Source organism: Tenrec ecaudatus, chromosome 13 (genome assembly GCF_050624435.1).
Source record: "Tenrec ecaudatus isolate mTenEca1 chromosome 13, mTenEca1.hap1, whole genome shotgun sequence".
Taxonomy (NCBI): Eukaryota; Metazoa; Chordata; class Mammalia; order Afrosoricida; family Tenrecidae; genus Tenrec; species Tenrec ecaudatus.
In genome coordinates, this window is record NC_134542.1 from 79,615,031 (window position 1) to 79,639,524 (window position 24,494).

At 44.4% G+C, this 24,494-nt stretch overlaps 1 protein-coding gene across 1 annotated transcript in view; it reads left to right on the forward strand.

Annotated features, from left to right (window-relative positions):
- Positions 1-24,494, forward strand: part of PLA2R1 (phospholipase A2 receptor 1) — a 117,449-nt gene that overhangs the window by 9,610 nt on the left and 83,345 nt on the right. The window contains exons 2-4 of the mRNA XM_075529664.1: positions 17,048-17,431; positions 18,863-19,036; positions 23,979-24,152. Of these exons, the coding sequence (XP_075385779.1) occupies positions 17,048-17,431; positions 18,863-19,036; positions 23,979-24,152 (732 nt within the window). The remainder of the gene's footprint in view (positions 1-17,047; positions 17,432-18,862; positions 19,037-23,978; positions 24,153-24,494) is intronic.

Here is a 24,494-nt window from a genome sequence, read left to right on the forward strand (position 1 = left end):
TCTGAGATAACAGAGCTGAACAGAACAGACCAGGGTTCCTGCTTTCCTACCTGACCACATACATTTTTAATTTAGAATGCTTCCCAAACGGCTGCAGTTCTTAAGAAACAGGCTAATACAAAGTTTTTGCTGTATCTGGCTTTGGGTGCTTGGCTCTTAGAGAAATTTGCTTTTTAATTATGAAACTCTAAAACATCTAAAGTGATGATTGAACTGTAAACATGGCTGTCTTTTTCTGCTACTATTTTGTGCCATCCCTATCAATGAGAAGACTGGCTTTTCCTCATTAACATTTATCAGGTGACCATACCATTAAAATATATTTTTTTAACCTGTGTCTGGTTCTCAGCTCAATGACCCCCTTGGCAGGTTCCTTCTTTATTAAAAAAAATCATTGTATCACAATCCATTGTGTCAAGCACATTTGTACATTTGTTGCCATCATCATTTCAAACCATTTTCTTTCTGCTTGAACCCTTGGTATCAGCTCCTCATTTTAACCCCTCACTCACCCACCCTCCCTTCCTCATGAACCCTTGATAATCTATCAATTTTTTTTCATGTCTTACGCCAACCGCTGTCTTCCTTCACCCACTCTTCTCTTGTCTGCCCCCTTGGGAGGGGGTCATATGTAGATCCTTGTGATTGGTTCCCCTTTCTCTCCCACCTTCCCCTTACCCTCCTGGTATCGCTACTCATTATTGGTCCTGAGGGGTTTATCTGTCCTGGATTCCCTGTGTTTCCAGCTCTTATCTGTACCAATGGATATGCTCTGGTCTAGCCAGATTTGTAAGGTAGAATTGAGGTCATGATAGATAGTAGGGGTTGGGGGAGGAAGCATTAAAGAACTAGAGGAAAGTTGTATGTTTCATTGGTGCTATACTGCACCCTGACTGGCTCATCTCTTCCTTGTGACCCTTCTGTGAGGGGATGTCCACTGTCTACAGATGGGTTTTGGGTCTCCACTCCACCCTCCCCCTCATTCACATTGATATGGTTTTTTTGTTCTTGGTCTTTGATGCCTGATCCCATCAGGACACCTCAAGATCATGCAGGCTGGTGTGCTTCCATGTGGGCTTTGTTGCTTCTGAGCTAGATGACCGCTTGTTTATCTTCAAGCCATTAAGACTCCAGACGCTATATCTTTTGATAGTGGGGCACCATCAACTTTCTTCACCATATTTGCTTATGCACCTGCTCTGTCTTCAGCGATTGTGTTGGGAAGGTGAGCATCATGTAATGACCAGTAAATAGAACAAAGTGTTCTTGCATTGAGGGAATACTTGAGTGGAGGCCCAGTGTCCATCTGCTACCTTAATACTAAGTATATATCCATAGATCTATTACCCCATCGTCAGATATAAATATATTTTACATGCCTGTATTTAGACCTCTATAAATGCCCTTTGCCTCCTAGTTCTTTCCTCTATTTCCTTTTACTTTCCTCTTGTCCCACTAACATGCTCAGCCTTCATTTGGGTTTCAGGAATTCCTCTTGGTTACATTGCCCTTGATCAAACCCTACCAGGCCTCCTACACCTTCCTCACCATTGATCTTGGATCACTGTTGTTCCCTTGTCCCTGGGTTTGTTAACAACCCCATACTCAAATGTGGAAACCAGTGCAGATATTCTTCTAGCTTCAGGCAGGTCTAAAGTCTCATTGGCAATCACCAAAGTCTTCTTTCCATAGTGTTGTCTATGGTTTTAGCCCGTTCAAATAGTGCAGGGTCAGATTCATGGGCATGTTAGCAGGGACCCATACTTAGAAGAGCTCCACGCCTGCAGCCTGTGGTCTTGGTGTTCTTAATAATTGGATCCTTGAATGTGTGCTTTCTTTGGGAAGTCCCGTGGGACAGTGAAGCTGGAGCCAGGGCCATGGAGCCTGAGCTTGAGCATGAGGCTCCCTATTGTCACCTCCCTCTCTCTTCCAGGACTATTAGCTGCTCTTCTGCACTCCTGTCTCACCATAGCTGTCGCTCCAATTGGGTTTGGGGATTAGAAACTCATGACTTCTCCAAGGGGGGGTCAGCACTGCAGCCATGCCCCACTGAGCTGGCAGCACCCCTACAACTTCCTTAAGGATTCAGCAGAGGACTGATCAACTAGCTCCAGTCCAGGTACCAACCACAGCCTAGTGTCTTGCAATCTCTTGGGAGGTCACTAGTCCACCATGGGCTAGGCAATGGGTCAGTGAGCAGGACAGCTTTGATTCCATCTGCATGGCCAGGGACACACATTTTCACTTTTTTCTGGGCCCCACAGCCCTAAAGAGGAACTAATCATATATCTACCCTTAAATTTATTTTTGACATTTGTATCTACACCTTAAATGCATTTTTTTAAAGGCATATTCTCAAAGCAGTTGAGACAAGTTGACCAGGGTAAACAATGTCACATCAGTACCAGAGCTGAACAATGTCACATCAGTACCAGAGCAGTTGTGGTTGTTGGTGAAGTTGTTTCCTGCCTCTGTTTCATCTGGTGACCTAACCTTTGAATCATTTCCCCTGGAGCTTTAGCATGCAAGGCGTGGTGAGGGAATATAACAATGTTATGAACCTGTCGATATGTCTTATTATCGCTTATTGTAACTTGCTCTTTGCATCAAGATTCCTCGGTGACTGAGATGGTATATTTTCAACAGCTTCTGTTCAATAACAGAGCTGCTGTGAGCAATGAGCATTATAGAAACAATGTTGGGCTCCTTCACGTTCAAGAAAGGCAAATTGTGCAAGCAGACTATAAGCTGACAAGAAGAAAAATGTTGTCGACTCGGTGTAAGGTCACCAGGGAAATGCAGAGGTACAGCAAAACGCCTAGAAGAGTTTCTTGCCCACCTCTAAGCATGTGATTTTGTACAGGGCTCCAGAGTCAAAAGCAAACCAGTTGCTTTCCTGGACACCTGAGATTGAAGTGAAGCACTGGCCTCCGTTGGCTGTAACCATCCTGGAGCAAATGGCCAGGTCTTTCTTCTGAGGCACTGCGTGGTAGGTTCAAACCATCAACTTCTCAGTTAGTAGCAGTTCACCATTTGCCACAACCAGGGAGTTCTTTGTAAGAGCCAAACACAACCTGCTGCCGTGAAGGCAATTCCAACACGGAGCGACCCCAGGGATGGAGTAGACTGCTGCCTTGGGTTTCCGGGGCTGCGGATCTTTGTGGGAGGAGATTGCCTCATCTTTCTCCCAAGGAGTGACTGGTGGGTTTGAACTGTCAACCTTGGTGGTTGGCCCAATGCCTAACCCACAGCCCCACCAGCCACTGCTCAATGAGAGCAGAGAACAAAGGGTAGAGGAAGGGGCAAGAATGGATCAAGAGTGGCAAATATCGCCCGCCAGGGTGAACTCCCTTTGGGCAGGGGTTGGTAACAGGCCATTTGAATTCTCACAAAAAGGGAGTCTGGTGGAGCTGAGTGAGCTGGGTTTCATTTTTCACACGTGAGAAAGAGTGTATTGTGTGCCTCTTGGAACTGGGAGCAGTGATTTGAGGAGATTAAAGAAAAGGGAGTCTAAACAAAGAGAAGAGAACATGTGAAAAGATTTAGCAAGAGGCCCGTGGAGGTGATGATTATCGAGGTTCGGAAGCTGCGGGAGAACAAAGGTGGTGCAGCGTGAAGGACAGGGAAGGAGGGCACGGGAAGGGGGGCCTTCGGAGACCGAAGACTTTCAAGATGTAGGTAACTCTTTTGTTGGCTAGAACACAACTGACAGGAAGCCACAGGCTTCGTTAGGTGTTGCTAGTCAGCATAGACTACCTATCAGATGTTGGGGGACAGAATGCCAGTGTCCACACAGAGAGGGTAGGAGGGCAGGCACGCCTTTCACTTTGTTCGGTGGATTTGTCCTCTCAAGTACTCCACACATGCTGCTTGCTGCAAGCTTGGGCGATGCCTTGCTTACTGCTTTGGAAAGTCATATTGAGCACCCAGATTTTCTGTGCTATTCTGCCATGAACAGAATTTGATTCAACAGCTTACAACATCCCTTCCTGCTGCTAAGGAATACAGCCAGCTCTAAATCCGTTATTCCCTGGACAGGAAAGACGAGACAAACCCAACTGCATGTAGCTGGAAAGGCTGATACATCTCAGGAGAGAAGTCCAATGAGAAGCCACACCCCATCGGACTTTGTTGCAGGGGAGAGATGGGGTGACCTCCCAAAACCCTTTCCTGCCACAGTGGAAATACTATCAGAATGACAAAGAAGAGGATGTAGGTTTAATGGCTAATGCAGAGCAAGAAGTGTGTGAACTTAGATCTGGCTGTGTGGGTGGGTGGAGTGAAGAGGCTTCCAACCCAGGGACTTCGGGAGGAGATTGAAACAGAATTGCATCTGACAAGCTGTGGCGTTCTGATAGCATGTCTGAAACCTTGCGTGAAGAGCTCGATTGAACATTTCTTTCCAGTTTCCTTAACTGCCCTGGGTGCTATCTTGAAAGACCTTTGCTCGCCTAAAATGTCATCCTAAGGGAAATAAATGGTCCATGTGGAGAGAGGGGGAGGGGAAGGAGGACAAAGGGAAAGGGAACAGGAGGGTGAGGACCAGAGAGGATGGGAAGCCCACCAGAGGCCAAGGGAGGGGAGTCCAAGAGAACTCTCTATTGCTAACCCAGACCTATATACCTCTGGGGGGCATGCAAGCCCCCCAACTACAGGTAAAGACAAACGTCACAGGAAGGGTTTTCACTCTAGGTAATACAGCAACGAGAGGGGGACAATCTAGGGATACACACACAATAGGAAGAGGAGAGATTGGGGGTCTACTTGTGACAAGATGGGCAGATCCTAGATTCAGGATGGCACCTTAACTTTGGCAGTCACTGAGCGGGTTTGACCTGTTCTCTGAATCTCCTGTGTTACACAGGGTTCTCTAGAGAGACAAAACCAGATTCCTGATAATTTTATATATATATTTATAAAGATAGATAGATAATACAAGAAATGAACAGTTAAATTATAAAGCAGTACAAATGGCTCGGTGCAACTCACTCCCGTGAGAGAGTTGTGAGACACTGGCAGTCCTTCAAGTCTTGAGGGCTTCCGGGTAGTCCTCTGCAGAGATCCAGGCTGTCCCAGCACTGGCAGCAAGCAACAAGGCAGGTCACCAACCATCAGCCAGGTCACCAACAGTCAGTCCCCTACTCCAAAGATGTGCATTCCAATTCTCTGGCGAGGCAGGTCTTAAAGGGGCTTCAAATTACAGCAACATAGTCCATAGGTTAGGTGTCCCACAGGTAGTTTAGCTTGCAAATTGAGGTGCAGAACAAGCAGGGCAGCCACACACTGGTGGGATGATCAAGGAGAGACAAGAAAGGCGAGGTTCACCAAGCCATTTATCTCTCCGCCCTTCAATTAATCCCACATGTGTTTATAGGCCAGGCTGGCACAATTAACTACCTCATCTCCATAGAAACTATTATCAGTAGGCTGTAAACTCTGCCTACAAGGACCAAGCTAATGGTCGCAAGCCTTCAGGGAGAAGTAGCCCATTGTCTAGAACAGCAGGGAGCGGCCCTACCTGTCAGGCAACTGACTACCTTCAGGGAGGATGTCTCTAAGCATCTGACCTCCCCCCATATGCTAGCTAAAAGCACCTAAAGTTTGGCATGTCTCTGGGGAAGACAGAGCTGGGGAAAAGTCTCTTTATAATCCTTAATATATATATTAAGGAGTGAACTTTTTTGTGTTGTTTTACCCACGATTAATTCTTTTACGCAAAAAGGGCACAAATGATGAGATACAGAGGGGGATGTCTGGGAGGCACCCAATACAAAGCTTCCACATCTCCAGAAATGGGCGCCCTACCCTCTCACATGCTCTGAACTCTTTCACCAGCCAGGAAGCCCATGGAACACCCATGTTCAGAGCCTTTGGTGGAATTTCATGATAGGAACATAGTGGCTTAAATCAGGTCCCCCTTCCTTGAAGTCAGCTGATAGCATTTGCAGGGGTCCTTTTGGCCTGGCCAGCCCCTGGCTAATAGGATAGTCTATAAGATAGGTGTGCCCTTATAAATCATAAAGATACAGGGCCTTCAAAAAATTCATGGAGCAATGGAATTAAAAGATAATGTAATGTTTCCACAATTTCTTTTGAAGACCTCGCATGTATTTCAGGCACCTGGCAAACAGTAAGATTTAGAATGTTCTCCCTCAGGAGCCAGGAACAGATACCAAATTCTTTCGATAAGGTTACCTGTCAAATCCACAGGCCCCCACCAGTCCTTGGTCATAGTTGTTTTTATTTGTCTGAAACAACAAAGGGATTTCCCCCTCTCATCTAGATCCAGTTGTTGGTCAAAAAGCAAACAAATAAACCCAAACCCGCTACAATTGAGTTGAGGCTGACTCAGGCTAGTCGTTCTACGTTCTGAGGATCAGTCATTGCCAGTGTCATCATCAATATTAATATTATAGTCCTGTCAATCACACCAGTGTTATACCACATCACAGATTGATAGACGTAACATGAAAAATAAAACAAGAATCCAGAGATCCTGGTCTATTACTGAAATCCAATCACTCATCGCCAGGAGTCCATCCCTTCTCTATAGCGTATGAGCATCTCCCAGGATGAGGCCGCTCTGGTATGCGCAGGTGCCCGTCCATCCAATCCACTTCCAAAAGCAGGAGTGCTTGCTCTTTGGAGCATGTAGCATAATTGACCTCATAAACAATTTCATCTCTTTTCCTTGTCTTTTCCCTTTCTGCTTTCCCCCAGGGATTTCAACAAGATCATCTCTTGCTCTTCTCGAGCCCTTAATGTCATTTTGCATTTTTCTCATTCCGAGCCCGTTTATTCCCACAGCAGGAATTGCTTTGTTATTTATTTCAAGTTGTTCTTTTCTGTTGGGTTGTGTTTTTAAGTGCAGAAACCACTTCAGGCCTATCTTACAGTAGTCCCTTCAGCCAGCTCACACTGCTTGTCCTTGGGCTGAGGGCATTTAGCTATATAACCCACTGCCATTGAGTCGATTCCGACTGTATTGTTTTGGTCAAGTACCACAGAGTTGATTCCCTCCTAGTGACCCACGTACAGCAGAACAAAATACTGCCCTGCACCGGCCGTACCATCGTTAGGTTTCAGCTTCTTGTTTCGGGTGACTTCTTTGAGGGTCTTCTTGGTGGCGGATCCTCTGTCAAGCATGCTGTCCTTCTCTAGGGACTGACCTCTCCAGATAACATGTCCAAAGTTTGTGAGAGGCCGTCTCACCATCCTGGCTTCCATAGTGCATCCGGGCTGCTCTTCTTTCAACACATACTTGGTTGTCGGGCTGGCAGGCCATGGTCTATTCCTTATGCGGTTGCTGTCAAGTGCCTTCGAGTCGACGTCCCCTGTGCACAACAGAATGAAACACGACAAGGGCCAGCAGAAATATGCCCAGAGGATGTCAGACAAAGTCTTACACCCCTTATTTCCTTATACCATGATCCAGATATTACCACTTCCACTCTGGTTTCCTTATTTGCATTCATTGTCCAGTTGTCATATGCGTAAGAGGTGACTGACAGTACCATGTTGTCAGGTGGAATGACTCGGTATTTTATCCACAGTCTTTGTAACTTCCATTAAATGACTACATGCCAATACCATTTAAAGGACTCTCAGGAGGGGATTGGTCAGTTTTGACAGTCCCCTGGGTATGAGAGCTACTTCAGAAGCAGGAAGAGGACTCCTACAACAAACGATGGAGGGAGGAGAGCTACTAGTGGGCTGTATTTGAAATCCCTGCCTGACCTGGCAGAGGCAACAGAGGCCACAGCATCAAGACGCTGAGTTGGAACCGTAGGTTTCCTGGCCCTGGGAATGAGTGGAGCTGAGTGCATTCCAGCAGGAGGCTGGCTCGCAGAGTGGGGTGCCCTTGGGCATTCATCAGTGCTAAAGGGACATGCTAATGCTTACCCGAGCATGGCAGGGCCACATGGAGGGAGACTCAAGACAATAGAGACGTGTCAGAGAAGAGGTGCTACAGACAAAAGGAAACTATCTCCTCCACATTTTGTAGTGTGCTAATTTCCCTAATAAACCCAATAATCTTGACTACTCCCTGTGAGTTCTGGGTGGCATTGCAACAAATTTTTGGAAACCAGCAGAGAAATAAAAGGCCAAGGGAGGCATGGTTGGTACCAGAATGGGATAAAGACAGACGATGACCCCTGGCCTCACAGAATCATCCTTGGAAAGATGTGGAGTTGGGGGCCCCTTCGCCCTTGCTTTGGTGGAGGTCAGATGTGTCCCCGCTGCTGTTTCCTCACATGGGTTGGGTCAGGCATGCCTGAGTCCCCAAAATGACCCTTTCACTCTTTAACACTTCAAGAGGACATGCAGCAGATGTGCCCAGTGCAATGTGTTGTTGATTCCTTGACTGCTGCTTCCATCAGTGTTGGCTGTGGATCCAAGTAAAATAAATTCCTTGACAATTCAGTCTTCTCTGTTTATCATGGTGTTGTCTGTTGGTCCATTTGTGAGGATTCTGCATTGAGTTTCGACCCATACTTAAGGCTCCAGTCTCTAATCTTCATCAGCAAGTGCTTCAAATCCCCCTTGCTTTCTGCCAGTAAGGCTGGGTCATCTGTAAATTGTAGGCTATTAATAATCCTTACTCCAGTCCTAATGTCATTCTGTGTGTTGTCCATCTTCTTGGACTGCATGGTGACTCAATGGCAGTGGAGTTGTTTGGGGTTATGTTAAGGAGGCCATAGCTGTGTAGGCTGTGAATTAAGACAATCATTTTGAGATAGAAAAGCAACAGATGCAACCAAGCTCAAGCAGAAGATGGAGCTCAAGCAGAGAGCTCCTAGGAATGCCAAGAAGAATGCCAGAGAAGCCAAGCTACGATGCTCAGCAGTGCAGAGCCAGTGTTGTGAATGTGGATTTCTTGACTCCTAAGGAGGAGCCCGGGTGGCGTGCCGGTTACAAGTTGGGCTGCTAGCTGAAAGATCAGCAGTTTGAAACCACCAGTCGCTCCTCAGGAGAAAGATGGGTCTTTCCACTGCCCCAAAGAGTTACAGTCTCTGTGCACACCCAATTGGTAGAAGCGTATATAGGGCAGTGGGAGCCCCAACCCCATCTGCAGAGTAACTGGATAGATTAAGCCGTTAGCAGACCCCACTAGCCACAGGCAACATAGGCTTACTATCAGAGATCAATGTAATCTTGATTATGCTGGATCAAACTTGATATTTGGTCAGTTGACCTCCCTACTGACCCAAGCTGAAGTTGTTCTAGGTGCAAGTATCTCTTGCATTTGCCATAACAAAAATATCTTCCCTGGATTTTTAAATATTGAGGGTGGTCTTTTCTTTCTTACTCATCATTTGTATTTTTATCTTTATATTATTTTTACTTTATCCTTAAAAAACAAAAGCATTACAGTCTTGAAACTCACAGGGGCAGTTCTACCATGGCTCATAGGGTCTTGAATCGGCATCAACCTGGCGTCAGCGAGAGACCCTTAAACTGAGAGTAAACAAGTTGCTGCTTGTTAAAGCCACTTATTCTTGGTATTTCTGTTTTAGTAGCATGAAAAACCCAAGACACATCTGAAGAATAAAATACACTTTAAATGAGATCCACGTATCTCTATAAAATGATCCCAAACCACCTCTTTCCAACTTCGTAGTATGCCATCCCAAAGTACTTATGTAGTTGAATTCTTGTGACCCAGAACATATTTTTATCCCTCTGAACTTGGTAACATTCTCTCGGTTGGGAATGCCACCTTGTCTGACACTTTGTCTCTCCTTCTGTGGATTGAGATGCCCTCCCCAGCATTTCTGACCCGCTGTCATGAGAACAATTATGTAGGCCAAATACCAGCTTCTTACCACGTGTTTGTTAAATGAGAGCGAGTGAGAGAATGCTTGAGAGCCTGGCTTCTCTGCTCTTTCTTTATAAGCCAAATGGATCTCTACCAGGCCATTGGGATGAGACCTTTTATGTCAAATATATTTGGGGCACTGCGCTATAGATATTTCCACGCATGTCAATGTCTCTAGGACTAGTCAGCTACTTGAGGGCGAGCGTTATGGCATGCATCTACTTGTATTCAGAGACTGTCTGACAGGTGTTAGAAATATTATTAAGTTCTGCAAGTTGACTCCAACATATAATGACTCCACATGGCAAAGAAGAGTTGCCTCCAGAGTGTGTTAGGCTGTAATCCTTATGGGACCAAGTCCTCAGGTGGTGGGTTCGAACTACTAACTTTTGGTTAGCATTCAAGACCTTCACCGTTGTGCTAGCAGGACTTGGGAGTAAACTTAGGCCCAAACCTAATATGGCCCTCGCTGAATCTATGGATATAAAGTTTGTATCCTAAGACAAAGTTTGTTTGGAAAAGAAGGCAACTGCTTGGTTCAATGGGACCATCTTTAGCGCTGCAGTTCATGGCTCGAATTTGTGGATTAAGTATAAATTCATCTTTCTCTCAAAGAGCAGTGTGGTTTTGAACTCTGGGTCTTGATGTTAGCAGCTAAACACTTACCTGACAGCATCACGGGCACTCCTTTAATTTCTTCTGCCTCCCCTGTATCTGTGTCCCATAGTGCCTGGGAAATGAGCAGAGAGGTCCATGAATACATGGACACCTACTCTTCTGAAAAGGTGCTCCCTGCCCTTCTGAAAGTTCGATGACGCTGAAGGGTCCTGTCCATCTCACACACAGCATCTATTGAGGATTCTGCCTGGTGTGTGTGTGTGTGTGTGTGTGTGTGTGTGTGTTTAATAGACTTATTTGAAGTGCAACTATAATATTTTCTTTGGAACAGATGGAGCTCTCTTACTTTGGTTAGCTAAGCAAATTCCCATGATTCAAGCTTTAAATGATCTAGTTTCAAGGGACAAATATTCAAGCAAATAATCCTTCTCTGTATCTAGCACCCTGCACTGTGCCTAGCACATAGCTGGCCCCCAACGGGCGATTGTTGAATGGATGGACAAAGAAAGTAGCATCCCATGTGCAATAATGAAAGGATAACTCTAAAAGGAAGATCAACAATTGATCAGGAACCATTTTCCTCCCACTCGCCAGAGAAGTCCATGTCACTCTCTGGGCCGGAGGGTGAATCCAAAGGACGTACTTCCTAGAAAGAACTCTGTGGAAAATATCATCACTATCTCCCATGGGATAAAAGATGGGGAAATAAAAAATGGAAATTAGTTTATAAGTTACTTCTTGTAAATCAATCCTTTTCCTCCTCCCAAATTTATTCTTATGAAGGGAATTATAATAACATTTCCTTGCAAAAGGATTGAGTAATCCTGGCAGTACTTCATTAATCACATAATCACTGTTCAAGCAGAACTGATGTCCTTGACATATATAATCAATCTTGATTTCTCCCACATTTGATTTTCACTCTTTTTCAAATCTGGTGACTGCAGACACTTAGGTTTGGTGGCTTTTTTTTAAGTATATTTTTGTTACAGACAATTCAGATATGCGCGTAATACCAATCAAAAGACCTATATGGATTTTTCTGGTAGTCTTTTTGAATGCAGTTGTTTTCTCTTTGGTAAATTTATGGTAATTAATGATGCCAGGACCAGATTCTATTATAAAGTAATGGAGAAAAAGGGCCGGGTCATTTTTTCAGCTTAATGTAATATAGTAGTTTGGGGGATGTGGAATGTTTGTTGTTGTTGGTAATCTGTAGCTACTTGATGATAATTTTTCCATTTTCCAAAACTGCATTCTGAAGTCAACTGTGATGGGAATGTAAGAGCAGCCCAGGGTTTAACAACATGAGACTAAGTTTAAGTTTAATATCTTCTCTTTTGGAAGGGAACTTTTATGATCCCTGGTTCAGCTGCAGAAGTTCTCATTCTATCTCTTTGATCACTTAATAAGTTGGACGTGTAAAAGTATTCATCTCCCCTGCTCAATTTTGGTGGTGTACAATTTCCATATCCACTTCTTCTCAGATCACTCACTCACCATTTACTGCTTTTCAATATTGTGTATTTTATCTTTACTAAATACAACAGCAGTATGGACTTTACAGGTCAATAATACAAGAAGATCAACAGATGAAGTCTCTCAATCGTAACTGCACATGTAATTAACAAATGAGACAATGATTTTGGTGGTATTTGGGGAGTATTTTTCCTCCAAGAAAGGTGGTAACATGCACTTTCAAGATGGTACACAACTAAGCGATCTGCACCCACTATGTGCTGTGGAAGCTAAAGTAAAGCTAAAGTAAAACAGGAAGCTTTTGCTAATGGTGGAAGAAGCGAAGTGTTTGGGAATGCTGATTTACACCCTGTAGGGATGCACCAGGTCTGCATCTGCAAATCACAAATCAAAGAGAATAGATACCAGCAACTCCTATTTCTGGTGGTCTTCCCATGCCAAGGAATCCCTCTGTGGTGCAATGGTAAGCTTGCTCAGCTGCGAATCAAAAGGTTGGAAGTGTACGTCCACTCAGAGACACCTCGGAACAAGTCCCGAGCAATCTCCTTCCAATAAAGCAGCCAGTGAAAACCCAAAGGAACACAGTTCTGCACTGACACCCATGGGACCCCCTAAATCAAAACTAACTTGATGGCAACTGGTTTTCCCGTGCTGAAGTTCTGGGCTAGGTTTGCATGGTTATTTAATTTCATGCCCAACATCCCTAGGACGTCACTGCCATGCACATCTTCCATTCCTACATGGAAGTGGAGGCACACAGACATCACGCAGTCGCTCAAAGCTACACAGTCAATCTCAGTGATTGGGAATTACATTCCAAAAAGGTATATGTTGGGCTGCTAACTGCACTGTCAGCAGTTCAAAACCAGCAACCACTCAGTGGGAGAAAGATGAGGCTTTCTTCTCCTATAGAGATGCACAGTACAGAAACGCTCAGGGGCAGTTCTGCTCTGTCTTACAGGGTGGCTATGAGTTGGGACTTACAGAAGGCCTAGCCAATTCCACAACTTGTCTGTCAGTGTGGAACACTGTGGTGGCGTGTGTGTGCTGTGATGCTGGAAGCTATGTCATTAGTATTTCAAATACCAGCAGGGTCACCCAAAGGGGACAGATGTCAGCAGAGTTTCCAGACTAGGAACAGACTACAAGAAAGAAGAGCCTGTCTACTTAGTAGTAATACCCACGGAAAACCTTAAGGATAGCATTGGAATGAAGCAGAACATTGTCAGAGATTGGGCCAGTAGTTGAGCACCTCAGGTCAGAAGCCACTGACAATATAATGGAAGAAGAGCTGCCTTCTCAGAGTAGAGTTGACCCTAATGAAGTGAAAGGAGTAAAGGCCATGGGAATAAAGCCTACAGGACCTTCCATTCCTGATAGGGCACAGCTCAAAATGGGAAGAAAGAGCTGCAAAAATCTAATCATCAGGATGTGAAATGTGCAAAGGGTGATTCGAAGAAAATTGGACGTCATCAACAATGAAATGGAATGCACAAAGATAGATATCCTAGACATCCGTGTGCTCACATAGACTGTTATTGGCTATTTTGAATCAGAAAATCATATGGGTAAAAAAGGGAAAAAAGAAAAAAAAAGAAAATCATATGGTTTACTATGCTGGGAATAACACAAGCAAGAGGGGTAGTCTTTCTTGAAAGTCAATGCTGTCTGTTAAATCCAGTCAATACAACTATTATTGAAATTTATGCACCAACCACTACAGCTAGTGATGAAGAAATTGAAGAATTCTACCAATGTCTTGCTTTGAAAATCATCACACATGCAGTCACGGAGCATTGATGCTTGTTGGCATGTGGAATGCAAAGGTTGAAAACAGTGAGGAAGGAGCAGTAGTTAGAAAATATGATCTCGGTGATAGACATGAAGCTGGAGGTTGCATGATAGAATTTTGCAAGCTCGACATCTTGTTCACAGCAAATGCCTTTTCTCAACAACACAAATGCCAGCTATTCACATGGATTCTCCAGATGGAATACACAGAAATCAACGTGACTGAATCTGTGAGAAAAAAACATTGGGGAAGTCCAACAGCAGCAGCTAAAATGAGGCCAGAGGCTGACCGTGGAACCGTCCGCAAATTGCTCCTATGTAAGTTCAGGTTGCAATGGAAGAAAATGAAGATAAGGCACGACAGGCCAACATGACTGAGTGAATCTCACGTGAATTTCGAGAACATCTCCAGTACGGACTTGGTACACAGAACACGAATGACAGAAAGGCTGACGGGCTATGGAAAGACATCGAGATCATCATTCATGAAGGAAGCAAAAGGTCATCAAAAAGACAGGAAAGAAAGGAAAAACCAAAATGGATGTCAGAAGAGACTCTGAAATTTGCTCCTAATTGTAGTGTCGCTAAAGCAAGTGGAAGACGGGATGAAACCTGAGAGCTGAACTGAAAATTTCAAAGGGCAGCTACAGAGCATAAAGTAAAATGTCCCTGGAAATGGACATCTTGCATGATCAAGTAGAGAGGCAGGGTAAAGAGGAAGGCCTTTACCGAGACTGAATGACATAGTAGCTGCCACATGGACTCACATGTCACAAGCACAGTGAGGAGGGCCAAGGACGGGGCAGAGTGCATCCTGTTGTACAGGGGGTCCTGTGAGACCAAATGTCACCTAACAGCCACCACCAGGCAATTCCAGACCTCGTAGCCACGAGGCACATCCCTGTCAACCTGCCTGCCTCACGGGCACAAGCCACGGCCCAGAGGTCTGAAGCATGTCAGAAAGTTGCAGGGCACCGTTGTATATCTGAACACACAGATTAGGTAGAAGCTGAGCTGCAGAACCATCATGTAAAATAATTACCCTTTAGTGAAAAATTAATGGAACGCTGGCTAGCTGGAAAGTAATTACCAGGTTACTCTAGGAATGAAGGTTAACATTCTACCCAGGCATGAAAAGGTGAAAAGGAGAGTTAGAGAGAAGCTTAATTAATCAGGGCCCACAATCGCAGCAGCAAGAGGTGAATTTGATTTTGAATATTACTAATAATCATATAGACACGGTCTTCATTAGGAAAGCAAATTTCCTGATCTCAGTGAAATCTCCCCCAAGCCATTTACTCTCTTCCTCCCACATTCTCTTAGCTTTTTGTCTGATACATGGCGATCAAAGCAGTTTTCTGACATCTAATTGAACTTTTCCAAATGCATAGCTTCTATATGTAAATGTTTCAGTTCTTCAGTGTGGTATACCTTTCTTTTCTTCAGCACAGGCATTGACAGTATTTTTTTTTAAGTCTTAAGCCATGGTGGTTGCTGTAAATCAGTTCCCCACCGACTGATTCACGTGGGAGAAGCGGAAAGAACTTTTACCCAAATGGGTTGTTCCCATGCACTGGTTGTGAGCCGTTCGGTTCTGCACTCTTTCAGTTCTCCTGGTCCCTGATTTCCAGCCACGCCTCTGTCTCATGAGCCCCCCTCAGCATCAGCCACTTTAAAGGAACCTGACAATTCCCCTTTGTTGTTAGGTACCATCAGGTTGCTTCAGATTCACAGCGACCTTACTTTAAAAAGGAAGGAAACACTGATAGGCCCTCCTCCATCGTCACCATCGTCACCATCGTTGTTAGGTTTGAGCCCATTGCTGCAGCCACTGGGTCAGTATTCCTCCAGATTTTCAAATCGGACGGGAAGAGCAGAGAAGAAATTAAATGTAAGAAGGGAGAGCCTGAAAGAGCAGTGAGAAATAAGGTCTCTAGAGCTGTCCAAAGAAACCCTGGCGGCATCATGGGTTATGCTTTGGGCTGATAATCACAAGATCAGCAGTTCAAAACCACCAGGAGAAAGATGAGGCTTTCTACTCCTGTTCCCTGGTGGTGGGGTGGTTACTTACATCTTAGCTGCAATCTACAGGGTCCGCAGTTTGAAACCACCAGCAGCTTCCTGGGAGAAAGACTGGACTTTCTTCTCCCGAGAACAGTTATAGTCTCGGGAATCCACAGGGGTCCCGAGGAGTCAGCATTGACTTGATTCAATGGCAGTGAGTTTGCTTTTCGGAAAGAGTTACAGTCTCAGAAACCCACAGGGGCAGTTTTCTTCTGCTCGCAGGGTCGCTATGAGTCCGAGTCGACCGTACGGCAGTGAGCTTGCCATACCTGCTCAGAGAGCCTGAGCTGACATAACTCGGCAACCAACAGTCTGTAGCAGTAGCTGCCAACAGGGAATTAAATCAACATGAAACATTTACGGCACCTCTCTGATGCTCACCTTTAAATAGACAAAAGGCACGAGACATACGTTCCACCTTAAAAAAAAAACTTAACAGGGAACATAGGTGTACAGTAGGTAACTTCTAACCCAACAACTTGAGGTAAGTCTAGAAGGGGACAGTTAGTTGTCACGTATTCCTTGCGTGGGACCACAGGAATCTCACTCAAATCCCTTCTGAGGCGCGGAGGTAGAGGAGCAGGAACATGTCAACAGGTGTCACTGGGGTGCCTGAGCTCTTCTCACAGATCCAGGTGCAAGGGCTGCCAGAGTTCGGGGCATTCACCTGCTGCTGCTGGCCCCGCCCACAAGGCTACTCCTGCCAGAGTCCACCCCCCTAGCATACGAACCGCCCATTCTGATGATGATCTAGCACAGAACAAGTATGCATGCCCACCCCCACAAGGATTACATCTCTATCAGTATTCAAAGAAGCGCTCTATTCTATCCTTTCAGTTCCTTTAAGAATATTAGTAACTGATGATTTCTCCCTTTTAATGGTTCTTGATTTCAGCCATCCTCTTCCTACGTCCCTGGCACTCGCCTGAAGCAAACCAGAGTGTCCACATACATCTGACACCCAGCGTGCATCCCTTCCTCCCTGAATAGTGTGATCAGCCACTCGTCTCTGGCCAGGGATGGGTTCTTCTCTGCCAGAACCCTCACTGAGCAAACTCCTTTCTTCCTACATGGTCCCGAGGCCCTGAGATTAGAGGTCTCCCTGGAGCGCCAACAAGTAAACTTCTTTCCCAAGAAATGGCTTGGTTTGTGCCAACAAAGCCATGTGGGGCCTGGTTTTTATTCCAGATCTTCTGCCATGGCTGGCGGCCGATGGCGGCACGACTTAGTTAGATCTAAAATGTTAACATCGTCTCTTTTCTTTTTCTCTTTTAGATCAAGGGATTTTCGTTATCCAAAGCGAGAGTCTTAAGACGTGTATTCGAGCAGGCAAATCTGGACTCACTCTAGAGAACTGCAAACAACCCAACAAGAACATGCTGTGGAAATGGGTTTCCAAGCAGCGCCTCTTTAACATAGGAGGCAGTGGCTGCCTAGGTCTTAACTTATCAAACCCGGAGCAGCCGTTGAACATATATGAATGCGATTCTACCCACGTTTCCCTGCAGTGGCACTGTAACAGGAAGATGATCATGGGTCCGCTCCGGTACATGGTGCAGGTGAAGCACAACCACTCCATCGTGGCCTCGTGGAAGTATCTTCATAAGTGGATCTCCTATATGTCAGGGGGTGGAGGCATTTGCGAATATCCACATAAAGGTAAATAGATAATTTACTTGAATGTACTCATGGGATGGTAAGATTTCCAGTTGTAAAGAGTCACTTCACGTGCAGAACAGTGCCAAGGGGGGAAGCAGGCAAAGAGGGAGTGACTAGCTGAGGTAGCAGTCCAGAGAAGCAGTGATGATGCAGAAGTGGACCCCCAGTGCTTTCTCCGTGTCTTGTAATGGTCGGTTACCTTTGGCCTGAAGCAGGAAACAAAAGATTTTCATGGCTCAATTGAACTTTTTATGGTGCGGGCAATCAGGACCACTCTCCATCAAACCATTAGGTCCTGCGATGAAAGGACCAGCTGTGGAGATTCCTACACTTTTCCACCTTGGACGAGAGTGCTGGTGGGATAGCCTTTAGCTGCTAACCACAAGATCAGCAGTTTGAAACCACCGCTGGCTCCGACATAGAAAGACAGGGCTTTCTACTCCCACAAAGAACTGCAGTCTTGAAAACCCTGTCCTTAAGGGTCAGTTCTACCCTGTCCTTAAGGGTTTCTACGAGTCAGCCTCAACTAGATGGCAGTGAGTTTGGTTTTTGTTGTGTTTTCCCCACATCGGTAGAGGCAATTTCCCCACAATTGCCATGTCACCAGCCCTCATGTTTAGGGAGGTACTTGCTGAGGAGCAGTAGATATTTCAGGGCACATCATAAAATGTTTCATATATATATATACACACACACACACACACACACACACACACACACACATGCACATATGACTGTAGCAGGTTAAAAAGATCTAAACTTTTAACCAACACCTCCTCTGAACCTAGCGCTCAGCCTAGAATTTTACATACAGTAGACAGTTAGTACCTAGAGGGTTGATCTTGGAGTAACAAGAATCTTGTTCACAGTAAGTAGCCTGGATGACATAGTGGTCCGATTGGCCTGTCAACTGCAAGGTCAGCAGTTGGAACCCAGCCACTGCTCCTCAGCAGAGAGTCTTTCCACTCCTGGAGAAAGTTCGTCTCAGAAACCCACACTGGGCCGTTCTACCCTGCCCTACAAGGTCGCTGTGAGTCGGAACTGACTTGATGCAGGGAGAGTGAGCCTTCCTCGTGGGGTTTGGTCCCCAAACCAGCATGAAATGTCTATCTGCCTTCAGCCTTGTTCTTCTTCAAAGCTTTATCTACGTGGAACCAAGTTGACAATGGCTCATCAAAAGGTTAAATGAGACGCTTAGGGGGCAGTGACTTTTCTTTAGTAGTGGTGGAACGATCTGGGAAAGGATGTAACGTGCAGAATGTAAGCAGTGCCACTGAACTGTGCATGTAGCATCTTTTCCAAACAGTGTAACCTTTGTTGTGCGTATTTTCACAAAAATAGACGTCTAAAAATAGCATTGAACTCTTGAACAGTTTTCAGAGATAAGGTTAGCATGACGCTTGCTCCCGGGTGTAATTTTCTTTCTCTTAGATTTGTACACGATTAAAGGGAACGCCCATGGGATGCCGTGCATGTTTCCATTCCTGTATCATCGGCGGTGGCATCATGAGTGCACGCGGGAAGGCCGGGATGATGATTTGCTGTGGTGTGCCACAACAAGCCACTACGAACGAGACGAGAAGTGGGGATTCTGCCCCGATCCCAGTAAGACTAAAATTAGACTTCTCTGCAGGTCATGAATGAGTCAAGGATGATGATAAGTTATCTGTGACTGAAGAAGAGCACCCAGATTGGTATATTAAAGTCCAAATAGGCACTCTGATTTCATTAATACAGATTTTGATTTTACGTGTCTGTGCCTTGAAAAGACAGTGCTGATGTATAGTTCTTTTTTCCTTAGGTTTTAAAGATGTTAATTAGCCATTCTTCATTAACCTCAGTACATAAGGATGCTTTAACGGGAATCAAGTGATAATACTCTGTGATCTCATTAATCCCTCTTTCCCAACAGAATACTTCAAAATAAACTTGAATGCAAATAAAACCCAGTTATCCTTTCAACTACTTGCTCTTATGAGCTGCCTTCTCCACACCCAGACTACTTCTCTTGCCCATTGACACAGTCAGGTACTGCCTGGGGTCTGGGCCCTTCATCATCTTTCCTAAATCATCGTTGATTTCATTATTTCAACACAGTGCCTCCATTATCTCGATTCCCATCCCTTAGCACTTGTTTTCTGCATATATCCTCAAAATATTTTTCTTCTCTTAATTTTCTAGGCAGAATCTGGGAGGGTTTTCCACATGATATCCCAACTCTACCTTTCCACATGCTTCAATGTCTTAAAACCAGGAAGCCCCTGGGGCATCCAGGACCAAAGCTTTCCCTGGGGACTCATGACTGAAGCATGATTGATGAGGTATCAGCTCACCTCCCTTGAGGTCGCCTCACATGATCTTTCTGACCCGGCCAATCCCTCACCTGATTCATCACATTACCATTAAAGTCTTCAAGCCTCTCTCTGGGCCTGTCTTTCCTACCTCCTTCTCGGGGTTCCTCCTTTGACCTAGGGAGGAGCTCCCCTTCTGGCGAGCCCATCCTCTCTGACCTTCTCTATGCTATATCTCAATTGTTCTTAAAGATATGTGTTCCCATCCAGCAGCATTTTGTGTTCCCTGTGAATCTGATAAGAATGCAAATTGTCACTTACACCTCAGACAACTACACTAGGAGGGTTTTTTGGGTTTTTTGTTGTTGTTGTTGTTTTTTAGGATGAGCTACTCAGGACCATCTTTGGATGTATCTGGAAATGTTCTTAACAGAGAGGTTCAGGTTAAGGGAAGCTGAGAAAACAGAAGGAAGTAGGATTCAGGTCCGAGATCAACAGACTGGCTTCCTAGAGTTGAAAAACAAGTTCTCTGTAAGAAAGAAGGAGAGCGCTGTCTTAATTATCCAGTGCGATATTACAGAAGTATTGCCATTTCCAATTGTTAAAGCCATCCAGGCTGTTACAAGTAGAGATGTAGTCTCTTGTGGTTCATGAAGACAGAAGTCCAAATCAGGGTGGCAGCTCTGGAGAAGACTTTTTCTTTTTGTTGGCTCTTGGGGCAGGTCCTTGATTCCCTTTCACCTCTGTGGGCCCAGCATCTCTTGGAGCTCCCTGCTTCTCATGGCACCAATCTTTCCTTCAGTCTAGGAGATCCTCAGCTCAGGACCTTGGGTCCAAAGGATATGCTTTCTTGGCGAGCAATGTGGGGATACTCTTCTTTCTTTGTGATAATCAAGACCCTCCCTATCTGCTCATTTTCTCTTCTTTTATCTCTTATAGAGGCTGATTCAGGCCATACTGCAGAAAATGCCTTACAGTGGCTTTGCTCAGAGTAGGTGTTACATCTCACCCTAATCCCCTTACAACTGCTAGTCTGATCATATCAGACCTCATTATGGGAAATGATTACAACTGCCAATTTACTCATTGCACAACTCCCGAACCACTGAGTCCCAGTCCAGAGTTTTGAGGGACAATATTCAGCCCAAGACAGGAGTGGATACTCCTCATACGAGAAGGTTAATGGAGTCAGGTGGCTGGGAAGACCTTATGGAGAGAGGGAAGGAGAACAGCAGAGGCATTAAGCAGGGGCCATAGGTACTGGGGAATCAAGTTTGCTAGAGATAACCAGTTGTCTTTCCTGGAATTTTTTGGGATGGTTGGGATGCTAGTTGGGATCCCAACTATGGATGGGTACAGACACACAGAAGGTAGGTGGTTGGGTTCCTCGGAGTTCCATAAATTTCTAGTGTACTAAATCTCTGCACACTGATGTCCTAAACATACTGGAAAGATTCGGCAATGTGCGGCACCACCAACTCTGTCTCCTTCCTTGGGCTTCTGTACACTATATCTTCTAATGATTCTCTTTCCTTGGTGGCAATCGTTTATCCACTTCTTTTGTTAGCTTACCCTGCTGTACACAGTAACCTGAAAATGCTCTGGGCAAGTCTGAGGAGTAGCAGTAAAGGAGATGAGCGCCATACCTCCTTCCTTGACACATTCTCAAGAGAAACAACCAACAATTACATACAGTTATGACCGAGGCTACCAAGGAGAGTGTAAGCACTAAGATTCTCTGTGCAGAGATCCTGCCTTGGTGTCACATCCCCTTTTACATGAGATTTGCTAGCACAGCGCTTTGCAGAGAACAAATATTCAGTGACTATTTACTGAGTATGTAAAAGAGAATAGAAAAATTTCAGCTTGCAGTTCAATATGAACTCAGTTAGTATAAGTGCATTAAAAAAAATTCAACCATTGGAAGAGGTGGTAAGAAACAGTATACTGAGACAACTACAAAGCTGTATCAAGAAAGAAAAACCACATTAATAGGGAAGGAGAATGGCTAGATCTGTCATAATTCCTCATCGAATCAGTGCTGCTGTGCTTATAGCTGTTAATCAAAGCAGATGCTGTCAGGGGGGGAGGGAACAATGCTTATTTATAGTAACATGCAAAAATAGGTAGCAAGTTATGAAAGATGAGCAGACTATCCAGATGGAATTGTTTTAACTCCTGTGTATTCCATCTGTGAAGGTTTACATGTCATCTCGTTATGCTGTTGAAGAGAAATTTTTGCAGTGAAATCCTTGGACTTGCAGAATTCTGTCATTTGGTCTCTAGCTCGGTTTCTGTCCCTAAGCTAAGATGTTCAACTGTATATATCCTCTTTGTTTAAGTTCTCACATTCCAATCACCAGTAATTGTCAACACTCTTTGTTTTCATATTTGATCAATGTCCATCTGAAGAAGTTGGTAGAACTCTTCAACTTCTTCCTCACTGGCGTTAGTGGCTGGTGCATAAATTTGAATAATAGTTGGGTTAACTGGGCTTGTGGGCCGATAGATATTATCCTCTCACAGACGGGCTAGTTCAAGATATATCTTGAAATGTCCTTTTTAACAGTGAATGAGATCCCATTCCTCTGGAGTCTGACAGTCTGGGCATGGTAAGTCATGATCATTAGTTTCACAATGGCTGATACAAGCCATTTCAGCTCACGACCCATTAGATACTGATCTTTATGCATTCAATTTTATTTTCGGTGACTCCTTATTTTCCTAGATCCTCACTTTGTACATTCTAATTCTAATCAGGGATGTTTGCAGGTGTTTCTTCTCTTTTTGAGTCTTGCCCCTTCAACAAGTTTTTCTTTCCTTCATATTTTTCTTGGTCTCATCTTCTGCCCTCCTTCAATTCAGAATCATTCCATAAATGCATGCGTCAGTCAGTAAGCTAGAGACAATCCTGCAATCGAACAAGTTTGGGTTAATTCATTCTGGAGAGCACACGTTATAACTAGACCTGAAAATAAACTGGGCACACTTGCTGTAGGAATGATGCAATATAGTACTGTGAGAAAAAGAAAACAAGAAAGATTTAACTATCAAATACATTTGAAATATACGGAATTAAAAGGAAGCATGTTTCCTTTAAACCACTGGCCTGATATATTCTTTCAACTGCAAACTAGTCCTCCCCTGAAGGTCTCTGCTAACCAAACTATAGCTTAACCAGGAGAAAGTGTCCACCTGCCCCTTCTGGTCCTTTAAGAGCAACCTGAAAGAACAAACAGGAACAGTGGGAGGCCATGGCTTGACGGAAGGGGCTGGACTGAGTTGGGAAAGAAGGATCAGAATGGGTGCATGACTAAGGGTGTGGGCCTTCCTTGGGGAAATCTGTTTGAGATTTTCACAGGTTGTCCAGCAGTTACACTCATACTACCATGTGATTTCTGTGTTCTGTGTCCTACAATTCTTTGGCTGACTTTGATTTCAGGTAGAGACTTTGGCTGCTTAGTTCACCTCGGGTTTCAATTTATAATTTTAGCAAAAGCACTCAACCTCAGTCTTCACTTCATTTCAATAAACTTCATCTTTCAAATGTACATTCCAGACTGTATCAAATTTACTTAAAAGCCTACCAAGCAATCCTTGGCTAACACCTTACAAGTGGGATTTGCTTCTCTTTCACTTGGCTGAAAGACTGTTCTTCATAAACTAACTGGGAATGTTCCTGTTCTTGGTGTTTATTTGAAAACTTGTGTTCATTGTAGATTCATATTTCTGTTTTATCCCTCTTGTTGCATCTAGAATTTGGCCATTGAAAAATAGCCTTTCTGGAAAAAAATAGCTTTTCTAAATTAGCATCTGCAGCTGGTCACAACTCAAAAAAGCATTTAAATTTCACAGAGTTTAATGTATAAATTTCTGTTTTTAAAAAACTTAGATGTAATTCTCATAAATGCTTCTAGTCCTTCGAGTAAAACATCAATTTCTATTAATTAACCATAGTAATTAGAGGTTCTTTGTGGGATTCTTTAGTAAGTCTTGTAAGGGTTTAACCATAGGTGTCAACAAGGAAACATCATAAAGACTTAAAAACATATATGAATTGTTCGACGAAGAACTGGTTTCCTCTGAACCTTTGCCCAATTCAAACTATAAAGTTTTTCAAAAACTCGAGAGTAGATCATGTGCTGAAGTGGTCGAGGCTGCAAGGTGGGATCACTGCATTCAAATGTGCCTTAGACACAATATTTTCTGGATAAAACCGGACGGCCGTGAAAATGTTCAATGCACTTTATTTCCAGCTTCTACAGAGGTAGGCTGCGATGCTGTCTGGGAGAAGGACTTCAATGCGCACATTTGCTACCAGTTCAACGTGCTTTCCTCGCTCTCTTGGAGGGAGGCACATGCTTCATGCCAGCTGCAAGGAGGTGCTCTGCTAAGCATTGAGGATGACACTGAAGAAAATTTTATAAGGAGTGAGTAGTTGAATGATGCACATTGTTTGTTTGTTTGCTTGTTTTCTTTTCCAAAACCACTTTACTGGCCGCTAATAGATAGCATATTGTTCCGCAGTTCAGTCACATCGAGCAGTGTTGTACAATGGCTACCAGAGTCAGTTTCAAAAATACCCTCTTCCTTCTTGAACTCCTTGACATCAGCTCCCTTTTGCCCTTCCCCCCACCTCACATCACACTTTACCTCCTAGAAGCCCCTTTTCTACTTGCTGTCCCAGTGGGTCCATCAATCCTGGGGTCCCGATACTGAAAAGCATGTATCAAAAATTCAAAAGGGTTACGTCCAATGACAAAATACATCTC